Raw genomic sequence first — 17,660 nt, 5'->3', positions numbered from 1 at the left:
ATAGCAGTGGCCTGGTAATTGCTCTACCAGCTTAGATGAAAGTATTACTTAGTGATTAAATGTCAACAGGTTTCATAAACAGCAAATGTCTTTAAGTTGACATAAAGAAGGCCTCTCTGGAGGTCACTGTAAATACCAGATTTATTGTGCCTCAGTGGAGAATGTGCTGAAAATGGAAAGGGAAATGTCACTGTAGATTTTGAGTGTGCTTCAGTAAAACAGAAAGGTTGTTGGTGCCCACAGTAAAAAGCTTTTAACTCCTTGAACTAACTGTTGGCAAACCATACTTAAAACCTGGTAACCTATTAACAAAATGTTCATTTTGCAGGTCAGACTACGATGACTGGAGACCAGCCCTGGCCAGTTTGCTTCAACCTATCCCATTTCCCAAGGAGTGAGTTTTCACTGTCTTAGTATTTACTGGCTTGTTCTTGTTACTGTTTTTATATGGTGAAACATACGTCAAGTAAAAAGGGGTGGTAATAGGAGTTTTGTGCCTCTGGTATTGATTTAGAAACTGAAGTTGATTTTGGCTGATGCAGAGGGATGTGAAGACCTCCCCATATTCAACTTCCTTCTCCATTTCTCTCAGATGATCCTGAAAAGAAATATGGTTAAGTAGAGACAGGCAGACAGGAAGGGAAGGAAAGCTGGTGAGGAGGAGAGCAAAGTGAGAGATTTAGTGGAGGAGGATGCTTTACTGGCGTCACAGAGACTCCTGTCGTTTGTATTTTGCGTTAAATGAAGAAGTTGCCCTACGGATCAGCCGAGCTCCCTCGGAAACCTATTAATGAGCAGTGGTGTTTATAAAGTGCAGACCTCCATGGACAAAAATTACAACCTGTAATTGTACAATTTGGTGGCTTATCACATCCCCTAATGACCTGATGACTTGAATCACAGAGGTCTAATCCTCCATGCCAGGTTACCTGGGCTACAGTGAGAGCTTGGAGATAGGTAACAGAGACATCATTACCTAAGTCAAACGTGAGTCTTGGGGGAGCTGTAAACCATACCCTGATGTAAGGCACTTGACAAAATGACCATTAATTGCTTTAGTGATGTATGATGCTAATTAGCTGTGACCATACCCTAACTGCATTGCAATTAAAGAATGCACCTGGCTCTCGGAGGTAGGCAAACCTTTGTTTGTAATTATATAATGGTATTGTAAGTTTTTTACTTTCTTCTGACCCAAAGCTCCCACTGATGTTAGTCAGAGCCTTGTCTAAGACACACTCAAGAAAAGCTACAAGATTTGTTCCAAGCAACTTTTCCCCCTAGGTTAATGAAAGAGGCTTTAGCTGATTTTTTTGAAACTTTTTTTTTGTCTTATGTGCTGCTGTTGCTTAGCAAGTCCTTTTATTATCTGGAAAGAACTGAAAAGTGCTTGTTTGGTTTTTTGGGCTTTTTCCCCCCCCCCTTCTGTCCTTTCTCTCAGATGCTCATACTCTTTCATTTTCTGTTTTAAATTTCAGGGCTCTCGCACATGAGAAATTCACAAAGTAAGTTTCTGGGGCTCCTTTGTTTTATTGAATAAATGCTTGTACTAGTCAATAATAGCGATGATGCATTATTCAGTATTGTGTCTCTAATGGCTTTTATCTGTGAAGGGCTGTAGGCATGTTCTGTTAGCAGTAAAAAGTTCTCTTTGTAATTTATTGTGCTAGCCAGGAGCCCAAGGACTAAAGCCACTGGGTGCTGATAGAATTTACAAAGGAGTTTGTCAATGCACGTCTCTGAAACATTTTCTAGGCTATTGTGAACAGATACTGTCCTTGGTAATCACTTTTAGGCATCATATTTCCCTCCTGCAGAAGTTTTTAACTGGTTTCTCTCTAAAATACATTAATATATATATGATTTTAGGTGTTACTCAAAAGAAATGTGATGCTTGTGCAAATACTGCAACCAGCAACTGCTGATTCTTATCCTCCTTACACTTATCTTTTTCAGGGAGCTGAAATATGTGATTCAGAGATTTGCAGAAGACCCGAGGCAAGAAGTGAGTTTGTTGGCAATTTACACAGAGTACTAGTTTGGAGGGATTGCAACTGCACTTGTTCAGATTTCTCCTTAAGTAGTTTGTTCCAAAACACAGCGTGGATTTACCCTGCCTAAGTCTCTTAAGGAGTAGTGGCCACTCAGAGTGGTTTATGTGTAAGGTTTATGTGTTGTCACCTCCTTGTCTGGCATCAGTTGATGTCCTTGTTCTGCAGTAAACTGCAACCAGCAAGATTTTCCCCCTCTCTGGGATCACTCAGAGCTTTTCGTCTTCCATACAAAAATAAGAGGGAAGCAAAATCCATGGATCCACGCAGCTTACAAAATAACAGGTTTTATGTAGCTGTGTTTCAGCTAGGTTGTGTGCAAATGACCTTAATTCTCATGAATTGGCAGCAGAAAGGGGTGGGAGGTGTGTTTCTGGGGTGAGAGTGTCGCTGCAGCCTCGGAGCTGCACTCAGAGCCTGCTCAGCATCATCAGCTTTGGCTGAGTCAGAGGGAACCTCTCATCCACAGTTATTCTTTCTTTTGGCATCAAAGCCAAAAAAGCTCCCTCAAACTGTGGGTGAAGCTGTATCATCACTGCCCAGAATCCTCATTTTTATGGGTTTAGCTCTTGTGAGCAGTAGTTACCCTTGTCAGAAGAGACCTTCTTGTCCTAGAATGGCACCAGGATTTCATCTGTCACTAGCATTCTGTGCCCAAAGGAAAGAATTTACCTCCCACACACAAACACACCTCAAAAATTGAAATGGAACATCTGTTTCTTCAAGTGAAGGAAAAAAAAAGAAAAGAAAAAAGAACTTAATTATGACTTCTCTATTAAGTTGTGGGACTAAATATAGTAATACCTTCAGTGGGCCAAATTTAGACTAATGGTTGCTTACTGGTGCCAGTTTTCCAGTGCAGCTTCCGTGTTACATATCCCTTATTTCGTGTTATGTCGAGTTTTCCCTGTGGATTTCCTTCACCCCGACTCTGGTCAAATTTTGTTAGAGCAGGAGTAATAAGAATTGTTAATGATTGGAATGAGCAAGCTATCAGCCGCCACATTTGGTATGCAGATCACATCAGATGTATAGACACACATGCTGGGAGGACAGGGGGAAAATGACAGAAGCTGAGAAATTTGTGGGGGTTTTTTGTTTGGTTTTCTGGTGGTGGTTTTTTTCCCAAGTGAAAGGAGCTGTTCTAGGTTTGAGCCATTTTGTGTTTGATTTGTATAGAGAATGAAAAGGGCCATGCAATAAGGGAGGATGCAGCTTCCCTCTTGGTTATACTGAAAAAATGGATTCTGGGAGTGGAGACTGTCCTGCAGCTCTGCAGATTGGAATATTAACCATGAAATTTCCAGCAGTCCCTGGTTATGCAGTTAGTTTTGGCCTGGTGTGGGAGATGCTGGTGGTTATTGGCAGGAACTGTAACCTTCCCAATGTGTTCACTTCTTGGCAGGTCCACTCGTGTTTGCTGAGTGTGAGGGCTGGCAAAGACGGCTGGTTCCAGCTCTACAGCCCTGGGGGAGTGGCCTGCGACGATGATGGAGAGCTCTTTGCCAGTATGGTACGTGTCTGCAGTGATGGGAGTTCAGAAACTTCTTTGCAGTAACTAATACTAGTTGGCAGTAACAAGATTTACTTGTTTTTGTCCAAAAATAAATTATCAAAATCATGTTTTTGTTAACCATGAGTGTTCACCAGAAAATCCAGATCTTTCTGCCACCAAATCCATCAACCTCCCTTGCAGTCACAGTTTGGTTAGCACGTTACTGTTTTCTTTTTGAACCTTGGCATGTTTTCTCACTGGTAGTGTAATACACAAACCATGCTTGTGCATATGTATGTATTTCTGTATTTATAAATATCTGTCTTTGTCTGTATAAAAAAATCTCTCAGGGAACGTGAAATACTGGGAGACAGACTGTTCTGTACATCCACACCTATAGTTTACATTTATAGGCTACCCTGGAATTTAAAACCAACAGTTACATTGGCTTAATCAAAGGATGGATGGATAGGTATAAAAAGGTGTTATCAGTGTGTCTGCCCAATTACATTGTTGTGAAGAGGTGTAATTAGAAACCAGCATTCCATTTCCAGCAGTTATTTCTTTTGTAACTCTGAGAAGGGCTAGATAGAAAATAGCAGGTTTTAATCAGTGATGTGATTTAAGCACTGTCTTCCTGTGCAGCCTGGGTCAAGTCACATAGGTCTCTCTCTGTATTAATTCTCCATGTACCAAGTAAGATGGAAATTATATTGCTGCCTTTCCCTGGTAAGGGGGAAAACATTTGTTGAAGTTGGCTTTGGTTACATAGTGAAGTGACTTTCTACACTTTGTGCATCTCCCACATGCTGAACATTTTGGGACATAAAGAACATAGGTGTCTGTCTGTACCCTTAAATTCAGATGGATCAGATACCTCTGAAACTGAAAATGGAAGAAGAGTGTTTACAAAAGCTTTCACCCCTCTTCACTGTTCATCTGTCTTTTATCTTTGAAAAGAAAATTTCTCCAGAACTGTATCATGTCTCCTGAGAGATGTTGTGGTTCAAGATATTTATGAGCATCAGGAGAGGGTGTGCATGAGAAAGCACAGTGTTAACACACATTAATATGCAGTACCCTGTGCCCTTTGCAAGGATGTTGATAAATACTTAAAGAGCTGCTAATGACTAACCATAAAGTTGGAAAAACACCCTGTTCTGAGACGCACCTAATGTTACTGTACTGTCAGTGTCAGTATTTTCCATTGCTGAAGAAAACCTCTAAAAAAACTTAATCAAAACTGCATGAATTTAAATCCCTTTTGGCTTGGAGGTTCACATTTTTAAAGGCCACCTGAGCTGATGGATGCTTAAGGAAAAAAAGATTTTCTGTTTTTCTAAAAAGCTTGCTGGTAATGAAGCCATGCTTCACATAGAATTGACCTCATCGTGGCATGGTTGTGATATTTTCAGCAGTATTGAACATAGTGCAGGCAGTGCCATGAGCCAGAGGGGCCACAGAAAGTATTTACAAGGTTATTGTAGAGTAGTGCTGATGTTGAGTCCACATAACGGAGCTCTTCCTGCCTAGGCTGTTGGAAAATGCAAATTCTCACATAGTGCTCTGCAGCAAATGGTGAATCAGCCATCTGGGCTATGAAATAAGACTTTCTTCTAGGAACCCAGACTTCCCTGCATTTAGTCTCTAAGGCTTTTACATTGGAAATAATATGACCAACTTCTTTTCTGAGAAGAGACATATTTGATTTGTACAAGTGGCTTTGCATTTCTGCCATAGGCGTTACTATGTGATATCACACGATGCTTTCTGGAGATTGCAGAGTCTGCAGAACAGTTTTGTCAGTTCAAGGACTCAAAGGAGTGTCCCTCAGGGGATGTTCTCAGCCATTCTTTCCTTTAAGGGAAAACTGAGCAAAAGAGAAAGCAGTACAATGGCCCAAGAGCATGAAAATCCATGAAGTCATCTCTGAGTTAGTGCTCAGGACTGCCAGATTTTCTTAAAGCAGTCCTTCCTTCCCCAGTCAGGTCCTGTTCGTCCTGAACATCCTGAACAGGTGATTTTGTCTGTCACCACCCCTTAACCAAGGCCAGCAGATTGCCAGCAGCACTGCCTTTTACCTAGGCAGCCGGCCCACACAGCCTCTGCTCCCCAGCTGGCATTTCCAGAGAAACCGAAGCGCAAACAGATGCAAAAGCAAAATCCCCGGTGGTTCCCCTGGGGCTGGGTTCATCAGGTTACCGGGAATGGGGGCAATTGCACAGCTGCTCTGATGTTTCCTGGGGAGCTTCTATCAAGCTGTCAGCTGGGCTCCTTTATGGAGTAAAACTTCCCACTTCCTCAGATCTCACTGGGCATCACCTTCTTCAAAAAATCACTTCCATTCAGCAGTAAAGCTGTTGAGACACTGCAACCCTAACTGTAAAGAGAGCCTTCATTCCTTTAAGTTTATTGCAAAGACTTAACACTTTTTGACTGCTTAACAATATCCCTTCCAGAGGTATATGTGTTTCTTAGGCTTGCACCCCTAATTTTACCTCTGATTCTTGAATAGGTTCATATTTTAATGGGATCCTGCTATAAAACAAAGAAGTTCCTGCTTTCACTGGCTGAAAATAAATTGGGACCTTGCATGCTGCTGGCTTTGAGGGGTAACCAGACGATGGTAGAGGTAAGCCCTAAAATCATAGATCATAGGTTTATGAGCAGTATTCAGATTCACATTGCCTTTCCCAGAACTGGCTCTAGCAGGGGTCTGGTTTGTGTTATGTCAAACACCAGCAGTGGGTGGTTGAGTTTCTCTGAATTAAGGGGAACAGAGTATTGTTGTTCTGTAGATATGAGTGTGAATTAAATGAAAGGTGGGTGCATGAATTTTTGGAGGTAGAGATTGTTTGCTGTAATGCAACTGGAGAGGTTAGGATGGGAAATAAATGGCCATGGTGGTGTAGGCTGTGGTGAGAGATCACAATTCACAACCACAAGGCTTTTCCATGATGAAATGCCTGATTCTTGTCTTGCCACCTGTAAAATGAGCAGTGTACAGGAAATGCCTTTATAAAACCTTATTTGCTTGCATTAATACACAATTTTATGTTTATGATTTGTTATTTTTGTTGTGCTAATAGTTTATTTGTATTTTTCTGGGTTTCTTAAGATAAATTTCTTGATAAATGTCGTTATCAGCAGAAAGAGAGTGGATAAATAGATGGAAAGAGTTACAGTTTTTCATTGACTTAGATCTGTGCATGCTAATTTAATCCAGTAAATAAAGGAGCATGCTGCATGCATTTGAATATAATGTTGATGGATTTTTTTTTTTCTTCATTAAAAATAATTGAAATTGTGAAGGGAATAAAAGCTTCGCATTTTAATTGCAATGGCATGATACATAGCTGAAAAGGAAAGGCAGCTTGTGTCCCAAATCTGTGTGACCCACTGGAATCATCCCTTGGGATCTGACTTGCTCCTGGCAGTCCCTTCCCCAGGGTGAGTTGGGTGTGTTCCCAGTGAGGTGGGGGATGTCCTGGCCACAGCAGTGAGCTCCCAGCATCCTCTCTTGGAGCCTCTCTGCCCTTTACCCAGTCTCATGGACTTGGTACCCCTCACACGTGTTCTGCTTGCACAGAACCTAGCACCAGCACTTAGGGGTGGGAAATCCGGCCCTTAAGGAGCTGCTTGGCTCTGCTGGTGTGCACTGCCCAGCCTGTGGACCTGGGAAATACTGGATCAATTGGACCTGTCCTGGAGAGCGCTGTGCCATGGAGCCATCTCCCAGGTCTGATGCAAATAATTGCATCTCTCAGTCAGGAGGAGTGAGCATTAATGGGAGGCAGGATAGACACGCTGGTGTTTGGAGATTGCACTTCATTCCTTACAAATAAAAAATTATTTTCGTGTGTTGGAAGGGCCATAAATATTGCTATGATATCCTCTATTCTAACCTCCATAATGAATGCTCTAAAAGCTTACCCAGGAATTTAAACCACCATGCCCAGTGCAATTAGGATATTTGAAAGAAATGGAATGAAAACCCTGCACTGACCACTCTCCTTTTTCCTGCTGCTAGATTTTGTGTTTGATGCTGGAATACAACATCATTGACAATAATGACACCCAGCTCCAGATCATCTCCACCCTGGAAAGCACAGACGTGGGAAAGAGAATGTATGAACAGCTGTGTGAGAGGCAGAGGGAGTTAAAGGAGCTGGTATGTCACCCTGCACATATTGCCATAGCACGTTGGGCTCTGTGCTCTCCACAAATGGAGGTACAAAAGAAAGACAAGCAGGGTGTGAAATTCCCAGTTAACAACAGGATGGGAGCAGACCTCAAAGGATTTTACTGTGAATATATATATACTGTGTGATATTTACTGATGTGACTAATCCCATACTATGTTTATGAATGATATTCAATAACCTGCTTGGGATCCGTGTGAAAGAATAAAGGTGAAACCCTGCTGTCTCAAGATCTTACAAGTCAGCTTGTCAAATTCTGCCACCTTTTGACATATGAGTAGCAAATGGTTCTGGTGCTGGCCAGCATTTCTGAATGCTCTGGCATTCACAGCATTTCACTGAGATGGTCTTTAGGTCTAGTTCTCAGAGCTAGAGCCTATAGAAAAAGATATTTCCAGAATTTAAAGAGAGGACCTACAGATTTAAAATGGACCTGCTCACATCAGCACTTTTTCACCTATGCAAATATACCCACCAACTTCCTTTTCCAGATTTATATTTGTCTTTAACCCCTGCTCCCAGTCTGAAAAGTAGATGCTTTTTTTGAAGACAGGCAAATGATTTTATCAGCTGCGCCATCCTAACCCCTTTGCTCACTTTGCCCAGCATTTTAAAGCTGTTTCCTTTAAAGTGAAAGTAGCCAAATGCTGGCAGGCTGAAGCAGACAAATGGCACGAAGACCCACTTAGCTGTGGTTAGTCAGTGTCCCCTGGGGAGCCACAGGCACACTCAGTGCAGGGAAAGCAGGGATGAGGTGGAAGGGCTGGCACAAAGCTCTGAAATGGGAGCAGGGTTTGCTTGCTGTACTTCAGTGAGTCTGAAATGTAGAATGGCAGCTTGTTTGACCAAAATATCTTCTCTTTTACAGCAAAGAAAAGGTGGCCCCACAAGGTTAACACTGCCATCCAAGTCCACAGTAAGTTAATCTTGTCAATAGAAAAACAAACTTTGTCTTTCCATATTTAAACCCTTGATTTATGTTTGCCATGTGGCACAGTGGTTTTGGGCAGTTGAGTGGGGAGCCATTCCACTTGCTCTGTCAACACAACTGGAGTTTACACAACTAAGGGCACATTTCTGCTCTTGGGTCTGTGCAGCAGTTTCCAACACCAGCAGCAGGCTGTCACATTTACAGTGCTGCTCAGGTTTGGAATGGCAGCTCTGGGGACAGAGTTTTGCGTTACAAAGGCAAACTTCACAATGTCCAGTTCTGGATTTTAGTCATGGAAGTCTCAAAGAGACCCAGCACTATTGCATGGAAGCCTGGTTCAAACCCAGACTAACTTCACTGAGGTAACGGTGCTGAGCTGGGACCTGGACCTCATGGTTAAATCTTCATGATGTTTAAAGACCCATCCTCAGCATTTGCTCTGACACTGAAGCCTTTGTGTCTCATAAGGATAACACATGCAAAGGACATTTTTGTCCTAATGTTTGGACAAATTTTTCCCAGGGTGTGTGAAGCAATGCTGCCACAAGAGCCCAGCTGCTTGCCAAACAAACAGAAACTGCTCTGTGTGGTTCTCTGTTACTGTAAACAAGTGGAGCAGTTGTGCAACTCACTCTGGTTACCAGTATCGGTGACACCGCACGCTTCCAGGCTGGGCGTCCACAGTCTCTTCCCAATCTCCTGTCTGCTTTCAGGATGCAGACCTGGCACGCCTGCTAAGCTCGGGATCTTTTGGGAATCTGGAAAACCTCAGCCTGGCCTTTACCAATGTGACAAGTGCTTGTGCTGAGCACCTCATCAAACTGCCTTCGCTCAAGCAGCTGAACCTGTGGTCAACTCAGGTAAGTGCTCTGCAGCCTGAGACTCAGAGCAGGAACCAGTGCTGACTAATTCCGAAATTCCACACTACGTCAGCACAGGAAGAGTGTGTGAAGAGGCTTGCTTAGATAACTTTGTCCTCCTGCTATTTTTACAGGGCCTTCCTGTAGTTTAGCTCACCTTGGCAGCTGATTTTTTTATCTTCACCACTTTTTTTTCCATCACATTTTTAATTTTTGTCTTATATTTAATTATAAAAGCACTGCTGCTATCTTGGGTTTAATGTTCCAGTTGGGCATGGCTGCTACTGTGTACTGAGTAGAGCGTGCGCTGCTGTTCATCTGTGAAATGCTTCTGCTTTTACCCAGTTAGGATGAAAAAATGATGCTGTGCATCTCAAATGGTCAAGCAAAGCACAGAGTCTGTGCAGTTGAAGCAGTGAATTGCTTGAAAGCTAATCAACCCAACAGCAACAAAAAGAAACTCAGATAATGAATAAGTAGAAGGAAATTATAATGAGAATGCGATCATTTTGTAAGCAAAAAAAGACCCAAGTTAACTGAACTAATTATTCTGCTGTTGATTGAAGGAACTTTAGTTTTCGAAAATTAAATTTTTCTTCTTTATTTTTCTGCTGGTTTTGCTCTCTGCGATCCTTCCCCATTTTCTGTTAGTACCTATTTGTAGTGTTCTCTGAAAATATGATTATTATCAGTGCAACCACAAAAAGCAACATTTTTTTAACCAAAATGTCATGTAAATATTTCGTTTTGTTTTCCTAACTACTTTGTATCCCAGAAATACTCTGTTTTTTGTATGAGGAATATGAAGCAGAAACTGATTGCTCTCTTGTTCTAAGGCTGTTTGTATCTCCTCCAGATTTGTCTTAACAATGTAACTTTTGCATTTGAAAAACTTTGATGCTTTTTGTTCAAAATTAGTTTGATTTCACTGAACAAAGAGCCTGCTTTTTGTGCAGGGTTTCTTTTTGTTAAAAAGGAAAAAAAAGGGTTTAGATTCCATTTCATTTTGCGATATCCTGGTTTCCATTAATCTAGAATTTAGAAACAGCAGAAACCAAGTGGGTCAATAGAACAATTACCAATCAATAGTGCATTGTTCTTGAGACCAAAATAGCTAATTAATACCACTTGCACTGTGCTTTTTTTGTGTGATGTGGTTGGGAGCTGGCTGAGGCTGCCATAACCAGCGTGTATAGTCTGGGTGGGAGCCCGCTTGTACAAAGTCCAGGCTTCAAAGGCACCAGTCTAATTAAGTGATGGCCTGTGGTTAAGTGCACACAAGTCCCTTAATTTCTCTGTCCCCTGCCCTGCAGAGCAGGGATAAAACTATTTGCTTTCCCTGCTGTCACTGGCGGTGGGAGCGTGGCTTTGAGGGCTCGGTCAGAGCCCGTTTCCACGGCCGTGTTTGCACTGAGGTTCTCACACGAGGCGTGGGCGCCTCGCTGACCCAGCTCTGCTTGTGCCCCACAGTTCGGCGACGCGGGGCTGCGGCTCCTGTCCGAGCACCTCACCATGCTGCAAGTGCTCAACCTGTGCGAGACCCCGGTCACGGACGCCGGGCTGCTGGCACTGAGCTGTGAGTGACAGAGCGGGGCTGTGGGGGACACTCGTGTGGCTTCTGAGGAACTGCTGTGGGCTCGGGCAGGGGATGGATCTCTCAGTGCTACAGCGCTGCTTCTGTGGGGGTTTAGGACAGGCTGCGTGTTTGGGTTTAATCTTCCCTCCTCCCTGCCCGGTGCTGCAGCTCTCCTGCTGTGGGATGGTGACCTGAGCCTGATGGCACTGGGTGGCCTCGTGTGGGCTTTGTCCTCCTGAGCCATACTCTAGATCTTGCCTCTGGCTTCACTGATGGCACCTGTCCCCATCTCACATGCTGACCTATTGCCCAGGGTCTTCCCAGATTTCTTCCTATGGTATCCCCTCTGGGTTGGACCTGCCTTTGTGGTGCAGGAGGGGAGGATTGCAAAGCCATCTGGCAGCTTCTCAGTCAGTTCAGCAACTGTGTGCAGCAGGTTCCATGCCCCTTCTGACATTTTTTGTTCCTTTGTTTTTGGGGAGGTGAAACTCTCCCTGTTCTTAGTTTAAGCAAGGCAAAGCAGAGCGAGGCATCCAGGGTTCCCTGAGCACTGAGAGCTGCTTGACGTGCTGGAATGAAACTCCCTCCTGCACCCAGCAGTGCATTACAAACCTCACTGCTGGGTTTGGAGGGCTACTTTAATAGGCTTGATCCTATGCAGACGTGCCAGACAGGCCAGTAGTTATGGCTCATCTTAGGAAACTATTCTGCTAAGTACTGGAGCCTAAAATGGGAATGGGGGGAGGAGAGGGAGGACTGCCAGATCAGCATGGCCCCTGCAAGCACCACAGAGAGCACTGAGAACAGGCACTATTCAGAATAATGTGCAGGAAACTGATTATGAGAAGCTGAGTGAACTCCTTTGAAGTCAGCAGTCTTAAGCATGTGCTTAATGGACCTTCCTAAATAGGGACTTTTTCCTGGATGAAGGCCCAAACAGCTGTTTATCCATTTGTATTTCTATATTTTATGCTATTCAGCTTTTTCCTGGGAGGGCTGCATAGTCGTGTCGTGTTTATGCTTTGGCCTACTGTAAGCATGATATTTTAAGAAAATGCAGCATGATCATAAATATATGTTTTCTCTTTTAGCCATGAAGAGTCTGTGTAGTTTAAATATGAACAGCACCAAACTTTCAGCAGATACCTATGAAGATCTCAAGGTATTTGTGAATTGCATCCTCTAAAGATGAGATGTAGCAAGAGCATGGTGGTCATGCCAAGAGCAGGGAGAACACTGACCCTGTGGAGTGGGCAGCATGAAAGTTATCTGAAGAGGCTGAAGTGGATTCTTTTGTGGATATAATAACTGAAAGCAGCATTGTGAGGGTTGCTGGCTTTGATGAACCCAGGAAACATTTAATATATTGAATGGAGAAGTATGAGATAGAATCAACAGTTCAGTCTTTTTGTCTGTGCTATCAACAGTAAAGGCTTTATCAGTAAAAGTTTCATAAATTGAAGCATATTGATTGTTTCTGATGAGGATACAGAGACAAGTACACCATATCCTGTACTGTTAACAGGACCAAAAGTAACTTGGGTGAACAGTATAATGAAACTTTGATTTGGAATGCAAAGGCAGAACTGAAAGCATCGAGGAAGATGAAAATTTATCTTGACATCTGTAGGACTGGAATTGGGCTCTGAGCAGAAACATCTGCACAGATGTCCAGTTCTGAAATTTAACATGTAATGTCTGGTTTTATTGTGAGTTTATAACCACTTATGCAAAATGGTGTAAAGAACCAGGATGTAGCCCCAGGTGGTTTCAAAGCTTGCCTGAGATGTGTTGACTTTCATGACTTTGTGTGGACTTTGCCTTCACCCTGGTGGTGTGTGAGTTGCATTTCCCAAATTCTTACCTTAGAGACCCAAATACTCAAGATGAAACTTGACATTTGCTTGTCTTGGATGTTGAAACAGATTGGGCCACATTTACTTAAAAGGTCACAACCTTGGGTTGAGTTTGGAATTTGAAGCAAGCCCTGTAACTGTTCTGCTTTCAAAATTCACTGCAAACATCTATCTTTGGTCCTGGCTGTGGAGCCAGGACTCCCCCAGGGACTCAGCTGCAATGCTGCTTGCATGAAGTTTTCAAGATCAAGTTTTAAAAACTTGTGTCACAACTGTATATGCAAAGAAGTCCTTGGAATTAACAGCTGGCTTGCAGATGGGTTCACACAATGGAGCTTGTATCAGGCCCCAGGCATTTACAGACAATCAGGGTCAATGCTGTATTTGGCCCAGGGCTCTGAAATCGCATCTATTGAAAGGCTCCCTGGTCCCACCCCTGCTTCTGAGCCCTTTTGCCACTCACTTTGTACTGAAACTCACATTTTCCTAACTGGTTCCCTCTGCTCTGGCATGACATTAATAGTCCTTAGCAGCCACACAAGAAAGTGACTTGCCAGGGCAAACAGCAAAACTGCCTGTGAGCAAAGTCCTGATGATTGCAGAGAATTCAAAAAGCTGAGAAAACAGGCAGGCAGCACTTTTTCCCCCTTTCCCCTCTTCCATTGAGATTTGTCTTGGTGGCCATTTTTTTAGGGCTCTGTGCATGTTCAAAGGTAGTAGTTTCTCTCCCTGGGGCACTTGGTTGTAGGTTTGTTAAGAACAGCTCAGACTTCAAAGAACATATTTTTTGATACAAATCTTTCTTTCTTCTCATATTGGTCTGCAAGAGCATTTGGGGCACGAGCCAGTGATGACATTTCCTCTCAGCTCCATCCCCCACCCCACTAAACACGCTTGCACACACACAGACACCCACATATGTACCAGGCAGGCTGAACCAGACAATAAATAAACACCCACTACTGAAGTCATTATTGCCTAACTGAAAAATTATTTGCTGGCAGTGTCTGTAGGATTATGAATAGCTCTTATCAAAATATGCGTGCACATAAATCAAGGAGTGAGGTAATAATGACTCCTAGAAACTTCCAAGTCCTCAATTATGCCCTGGCCTAATTAACCGTGTTTATTTGTTTTGAGAGAATTAGCTCTGCAATTATGGTCAGAGAGCGTGGAAAGGGGATGGACGAGTAGGAACTGCACAAGCAGCCAATCCCCATCTGCCTCATGTGGGGTGATTCAGGAGTGATATGGCCAAAAGCAGCGGAGTTGTGGAAGGGAGACCACAAAGACACCAAAAGTTACTAATGCTCCATGCATTGTTTTAGTACATGGAAGGTGAAATGAGCAATGTGGGGGCTGAAGGAGGAACGTGTCTCTCTGCTGCAGTTTGAGTGCACTGCCTTCACCGTGAAAGTTGGACAGACAAGTTTTGCTTATTGTATAAAAAAATGAAGATCAGGGTCTGATCTGGACCTGGTGGCTGGTGCATGGCTTTTAGAGCAGGTGGGGCTTGACCCGTGTGGCTGTAAGGGCTCAGCATCTGTTCCTTTGCCACACCTGCCTGCTCCAGCTCACCGCTGAGCTCAGCACTGGGCCCAGGGTGTCACGCCTCTTCCTGCAGCTGGTGGTTGACAGATCAATCCTCCGTCTGCTGCGAGGCGCTTTGTCCCTTTCTGTAGCCCTCCTCCAGATTTGGATACAACCTCTGAATTGAGTAAGTCCAGGGATTGTTTCCACAAAGGAGCTGCCAGGCCAGAAAGCCGTGTCTGCCCTTTACCTCTCCTGGCTGCCCATCATCCTCACCACCAGCGGGGCTCTGTGCTGTCCTTGCCAAGGGGAGGTACTTTCATCCTCTTTTGGGAGCCCACATTCAAAATACAAGTTCAATCTTCAGAACTGCACAGGTCCCAGGCTTGCTGTCACGCAAGAAGTCGCAGGACACAAAGGTTCTTTTGGCATTTATGTATCCTGGGCAGCCAATCATCAACACCCCCAGCAGCAGGGTGCTCTCCTTCCCCAGAAGTTCTTTCACCCCACCCTTCTCTATTCCTCCTCCAGATTTGGATACCACTGCTCTGTTGGATAAGTACAGGGAATGATCCCACACAAGAGATTTGAAAGGAACTTTTTACCTGAGCCCTTAACACATTGTTAATTCTGACCTTTCCTCTCCTCACAGGCTAAACTCCCCAACCTGAAGGAGGTGGATGTCCGCTACACCGAAGCCTGGTGAACTCGCCCTGCCTCTGACTCTTCTCTTTTGCTTCTCATGAGAAGGAAAAGATTTTTAAAACAGACAGATTGAAACAAACCAGAAAATAACTTTTGGCCAATTCCTGTAGAGCAGTGAGTCTGGGGACTTGGTGGCAGGAGTCGTGGTTGTGGGGTAGCAGAGTGGAGTTGTGTGTGTTGGGAGGACGGGGCAAGCCTGCACCCCATCGGATTCTTTCAGCTTTGTGATTTCAGAATCAACATAATTTAAATTGAAAAGGAAACAAACAAACAAAAGGACTTTGTAGCAGCAAGAGGATTATAAAGAGGAAAAAAACACCTTTGTGGATTTTATTTGCCTTTGTGTTTTATGCCGTGTGGAGAAAAAAAATATATTCCTTTATCCTTACTTACCTGGGTTTCCTTGGCTGGCACCCAGCCAGCCAGAACTCCTGTTTCACCAGTTTTGCTCCAGAAAATCAAACTTCAAAAATCTCAAGAGAAGAAAACCAAAACCAATATGATTTTCACCTCCCCCATGTCCTTGCAGTTGTTATGCAAAGTAATTTTGTTGTACATAAGATTTACATAATGCACCTATTTAAGAAAATGGTTCACAAATAACAGGTCTGGGACCTGTCTTTTATTTATGAATTGTTAATTCTTTTACCCTTTTTTTGCGTATAGTACTGTATAAACTAGTTTGCTGTCTTGTTGTTATTATTATTTTTTTTTAAGGAAATGTCCTCCTTGAAGAATTGCCTTTCAGTAATGCAAACTGTATTATACTCCCTCTTTGTCAACATTCATCACATTGTCTGTTTGATTTCAAAATGCCTCAAATGTTATCAAATAGGAAGGAAAATCTTTATCAAGGGGGGCGTGGTTGTTGGGGGAGGGGGTGCAGGGATTAATAAAAGTCACAATTCCTTCCAAAGTCTGAAAACTTTCTTTAGTCTTCTAAGCCATGTCAGGTTTAAACACGGGAGATGGGGACAAGACGTTTATTTTGCCAATGCGGTGTTTGCAAACTGTAGATTTTGTTTTCTGTTTACGTCCAATATTTCAGAAAGAGAAAAAAAAGCTCTTCCTCCACTTTGTGCATCAGCTTTTTCTGTATTTTTTTTTTTTCCCCTCCCCTCATTGCCTCCCCTGTCCTGTGCCCCACCTCCCTGCCCTGTTCTGTGCACGCATTGTTCTGCATGTTCCTCTGGGGAGACTGAGGAAATCGCGGTGTTGCTGATCCGATAGCTCTGACCTGTCTGTAAATGTGACTGCTACATTTTTCAAATTCCACAGTTGCTTAGAAGATGATTTTTTTAAAAATTGTGGTTTCTTTTATAACTATGCTGTTGACTCTTTTTTTTTCATAATGAGCCTTCATTGTACAGAGCTGCTTATTTAAAAAAACAAAAACAAAATCAAAAAAAAGTTTTTCCTCTGTTTAACACTTTTATTTTATTCTTCAGCACCTCAAGGTTTCACATACAGCCAATGTAATTTTTTATATAAATATATATATATATTTAATCTTATTCAATGGAAAGCCAAGCTTTTTTTTCAGGTTTTTTTGTTGTTTTCTTTTTTTAATGTTTGTTGCTATGTAGGCAACCCCATCCCAAATTATGGTGTTTTTATCTTTTTTTTTTTTTTTTAATAATGAAACAAAAACTGAGTCTTAACTCATGTAGTGTGTCAGGTTTTCTTTCCCCCCTTCAAATCCCAGACTGTATGAAGATGCAGTATGGGAAGGAAGAAGAAGAAGAAGAAAAAAAAAAAAAAAGAAGAAAAAATATGCCAACATTTTCCTTAGCACTGTTGCTTTTACCAATGGTTTACTACTACTGTTCTGTAGCTGTGTACAAAGAGATGTGAAATAATTTCAGGCAAAAATAAACTGTAAGTGAGTATCTTTTAGCTGCGTGCTTTGTGTTTTCTTTGAAGGAGGCTTTGGCTGGCTGGTGATGTCAGGATGCTGTGGGAGGTGCAGACCCCAGAGCAGGGGGACCAGCAGGCAGCCAGGGCATTTGCCACCACTCCCCAGGCTCGAGGAACCACCACCTAGAAGGAAGGAGGAGGACAGCTGAGCTCTGTGGGTCCTGTTCATGCCTCCCCAAGTCTGTTTTCTGCACTGTTCCCAATCCTCAGAAGGCTGAAGGAGTCCTTGCAGTGGCCATCAAGAGTTGCATTGGTGAGGGGGTTTCTTGCACTGGTTGCCTGATGTAGGAAATGAGGGAAGCACTGGGACATCTCCATTGAGAAGGGTTTCTGTATTTTAGGGCAGCCTCCAAAAGCAGGGATGTTCTCTGCCTTCTCCCACTGTCCTTGATGAAGCTCTGCAGGGTGTGGGCTGGATGCCAGCAGGAGACCCAGCTGGAGCTCCAGGACTCTGCCGCTGTTGTCTGCAGAGCTACTGAACTTCTGCAGCTTTCAAACAAATGAGCCCCACTTGAAACCAATTCCTGCAGGTGTTCT

At 43.2% G+C, this 17,660-nt stretch overlaps 1 protein-coding gene across 2 annotated transcripts in view; it reads left to right on the top strand.

The window, feature by feature from the left end:
- The window catches only part of CMIP (c-Maf inducing protein), a 129,408-nt gene extending 113,416 nt beyond the window's left edge, over positions 1-15,992 (top strand). For both annotated transcript variants that reach the window (XM_005528180.3, XM_088062278.1), the window contains exons 11-21: positions 329-394; positions 1,479-1,505; positions 1,957-2,005; positions 3,457-3,564; positions 6,062-6,178; positions 7,577-7,717; positions 8,617-8,664; positions 9,393-9,539; positions 11,010-11,115; positions 12,207-12,277; positions 15,154-15,992. In XM_005528180.3, coding sequence (XP_005528237.1) covers positions 329-394; positions 1,479-1,505; positions 1,957-2,005; positions 3,457-3,564; positions 6,062-6,178; positions 7,577-7,717; positions 8,617-8,664; positions 9,393-9,539; positions 11,010-11,115; positions 12,207-12,277; positions 15,154-15,207 — 934 coding nt within the window. In that variant the 3' untranslated portion in view covers positions 15,208-15,992. The remainder of the gene's footprint in view (positions 1-328; positions 395-1,478; positions 1,506-1,956; positions 2,006-3,456; positions 3,565-6,061; positions 6,179-7,576; positions 7,718-8,616; positions 8,665-9,392; positions 9,540-11,009; positions 11,116-12,206; positions 12,278-15,153) is intronic.
- The last annotated feature ends 1,668 nt before the right edge of the window (positions 15,993-17,660 follow it).

This window comes from Pseudopodoces humilis, chromosome 14 (assembly GCF_049639895.1).
Source record: "Pseudopodoces humilis isolate 2021_Gansu_Grassland_sample_001 chromosome 14, ASM4963989v1, whole genome shotgun sequence".
Taxonomy (NCBI): domain Eukaryota; kingdom Metazoa; phylum Chordata; class Aves; order Passeriformes; family Paridae; genus Pseudopodoces; species Pseudopodoces humilis.
Note: the sequence above shows the minus strand (reverse complement) of the source record. Positions and strands in the feature narration are given on the sequence as shown.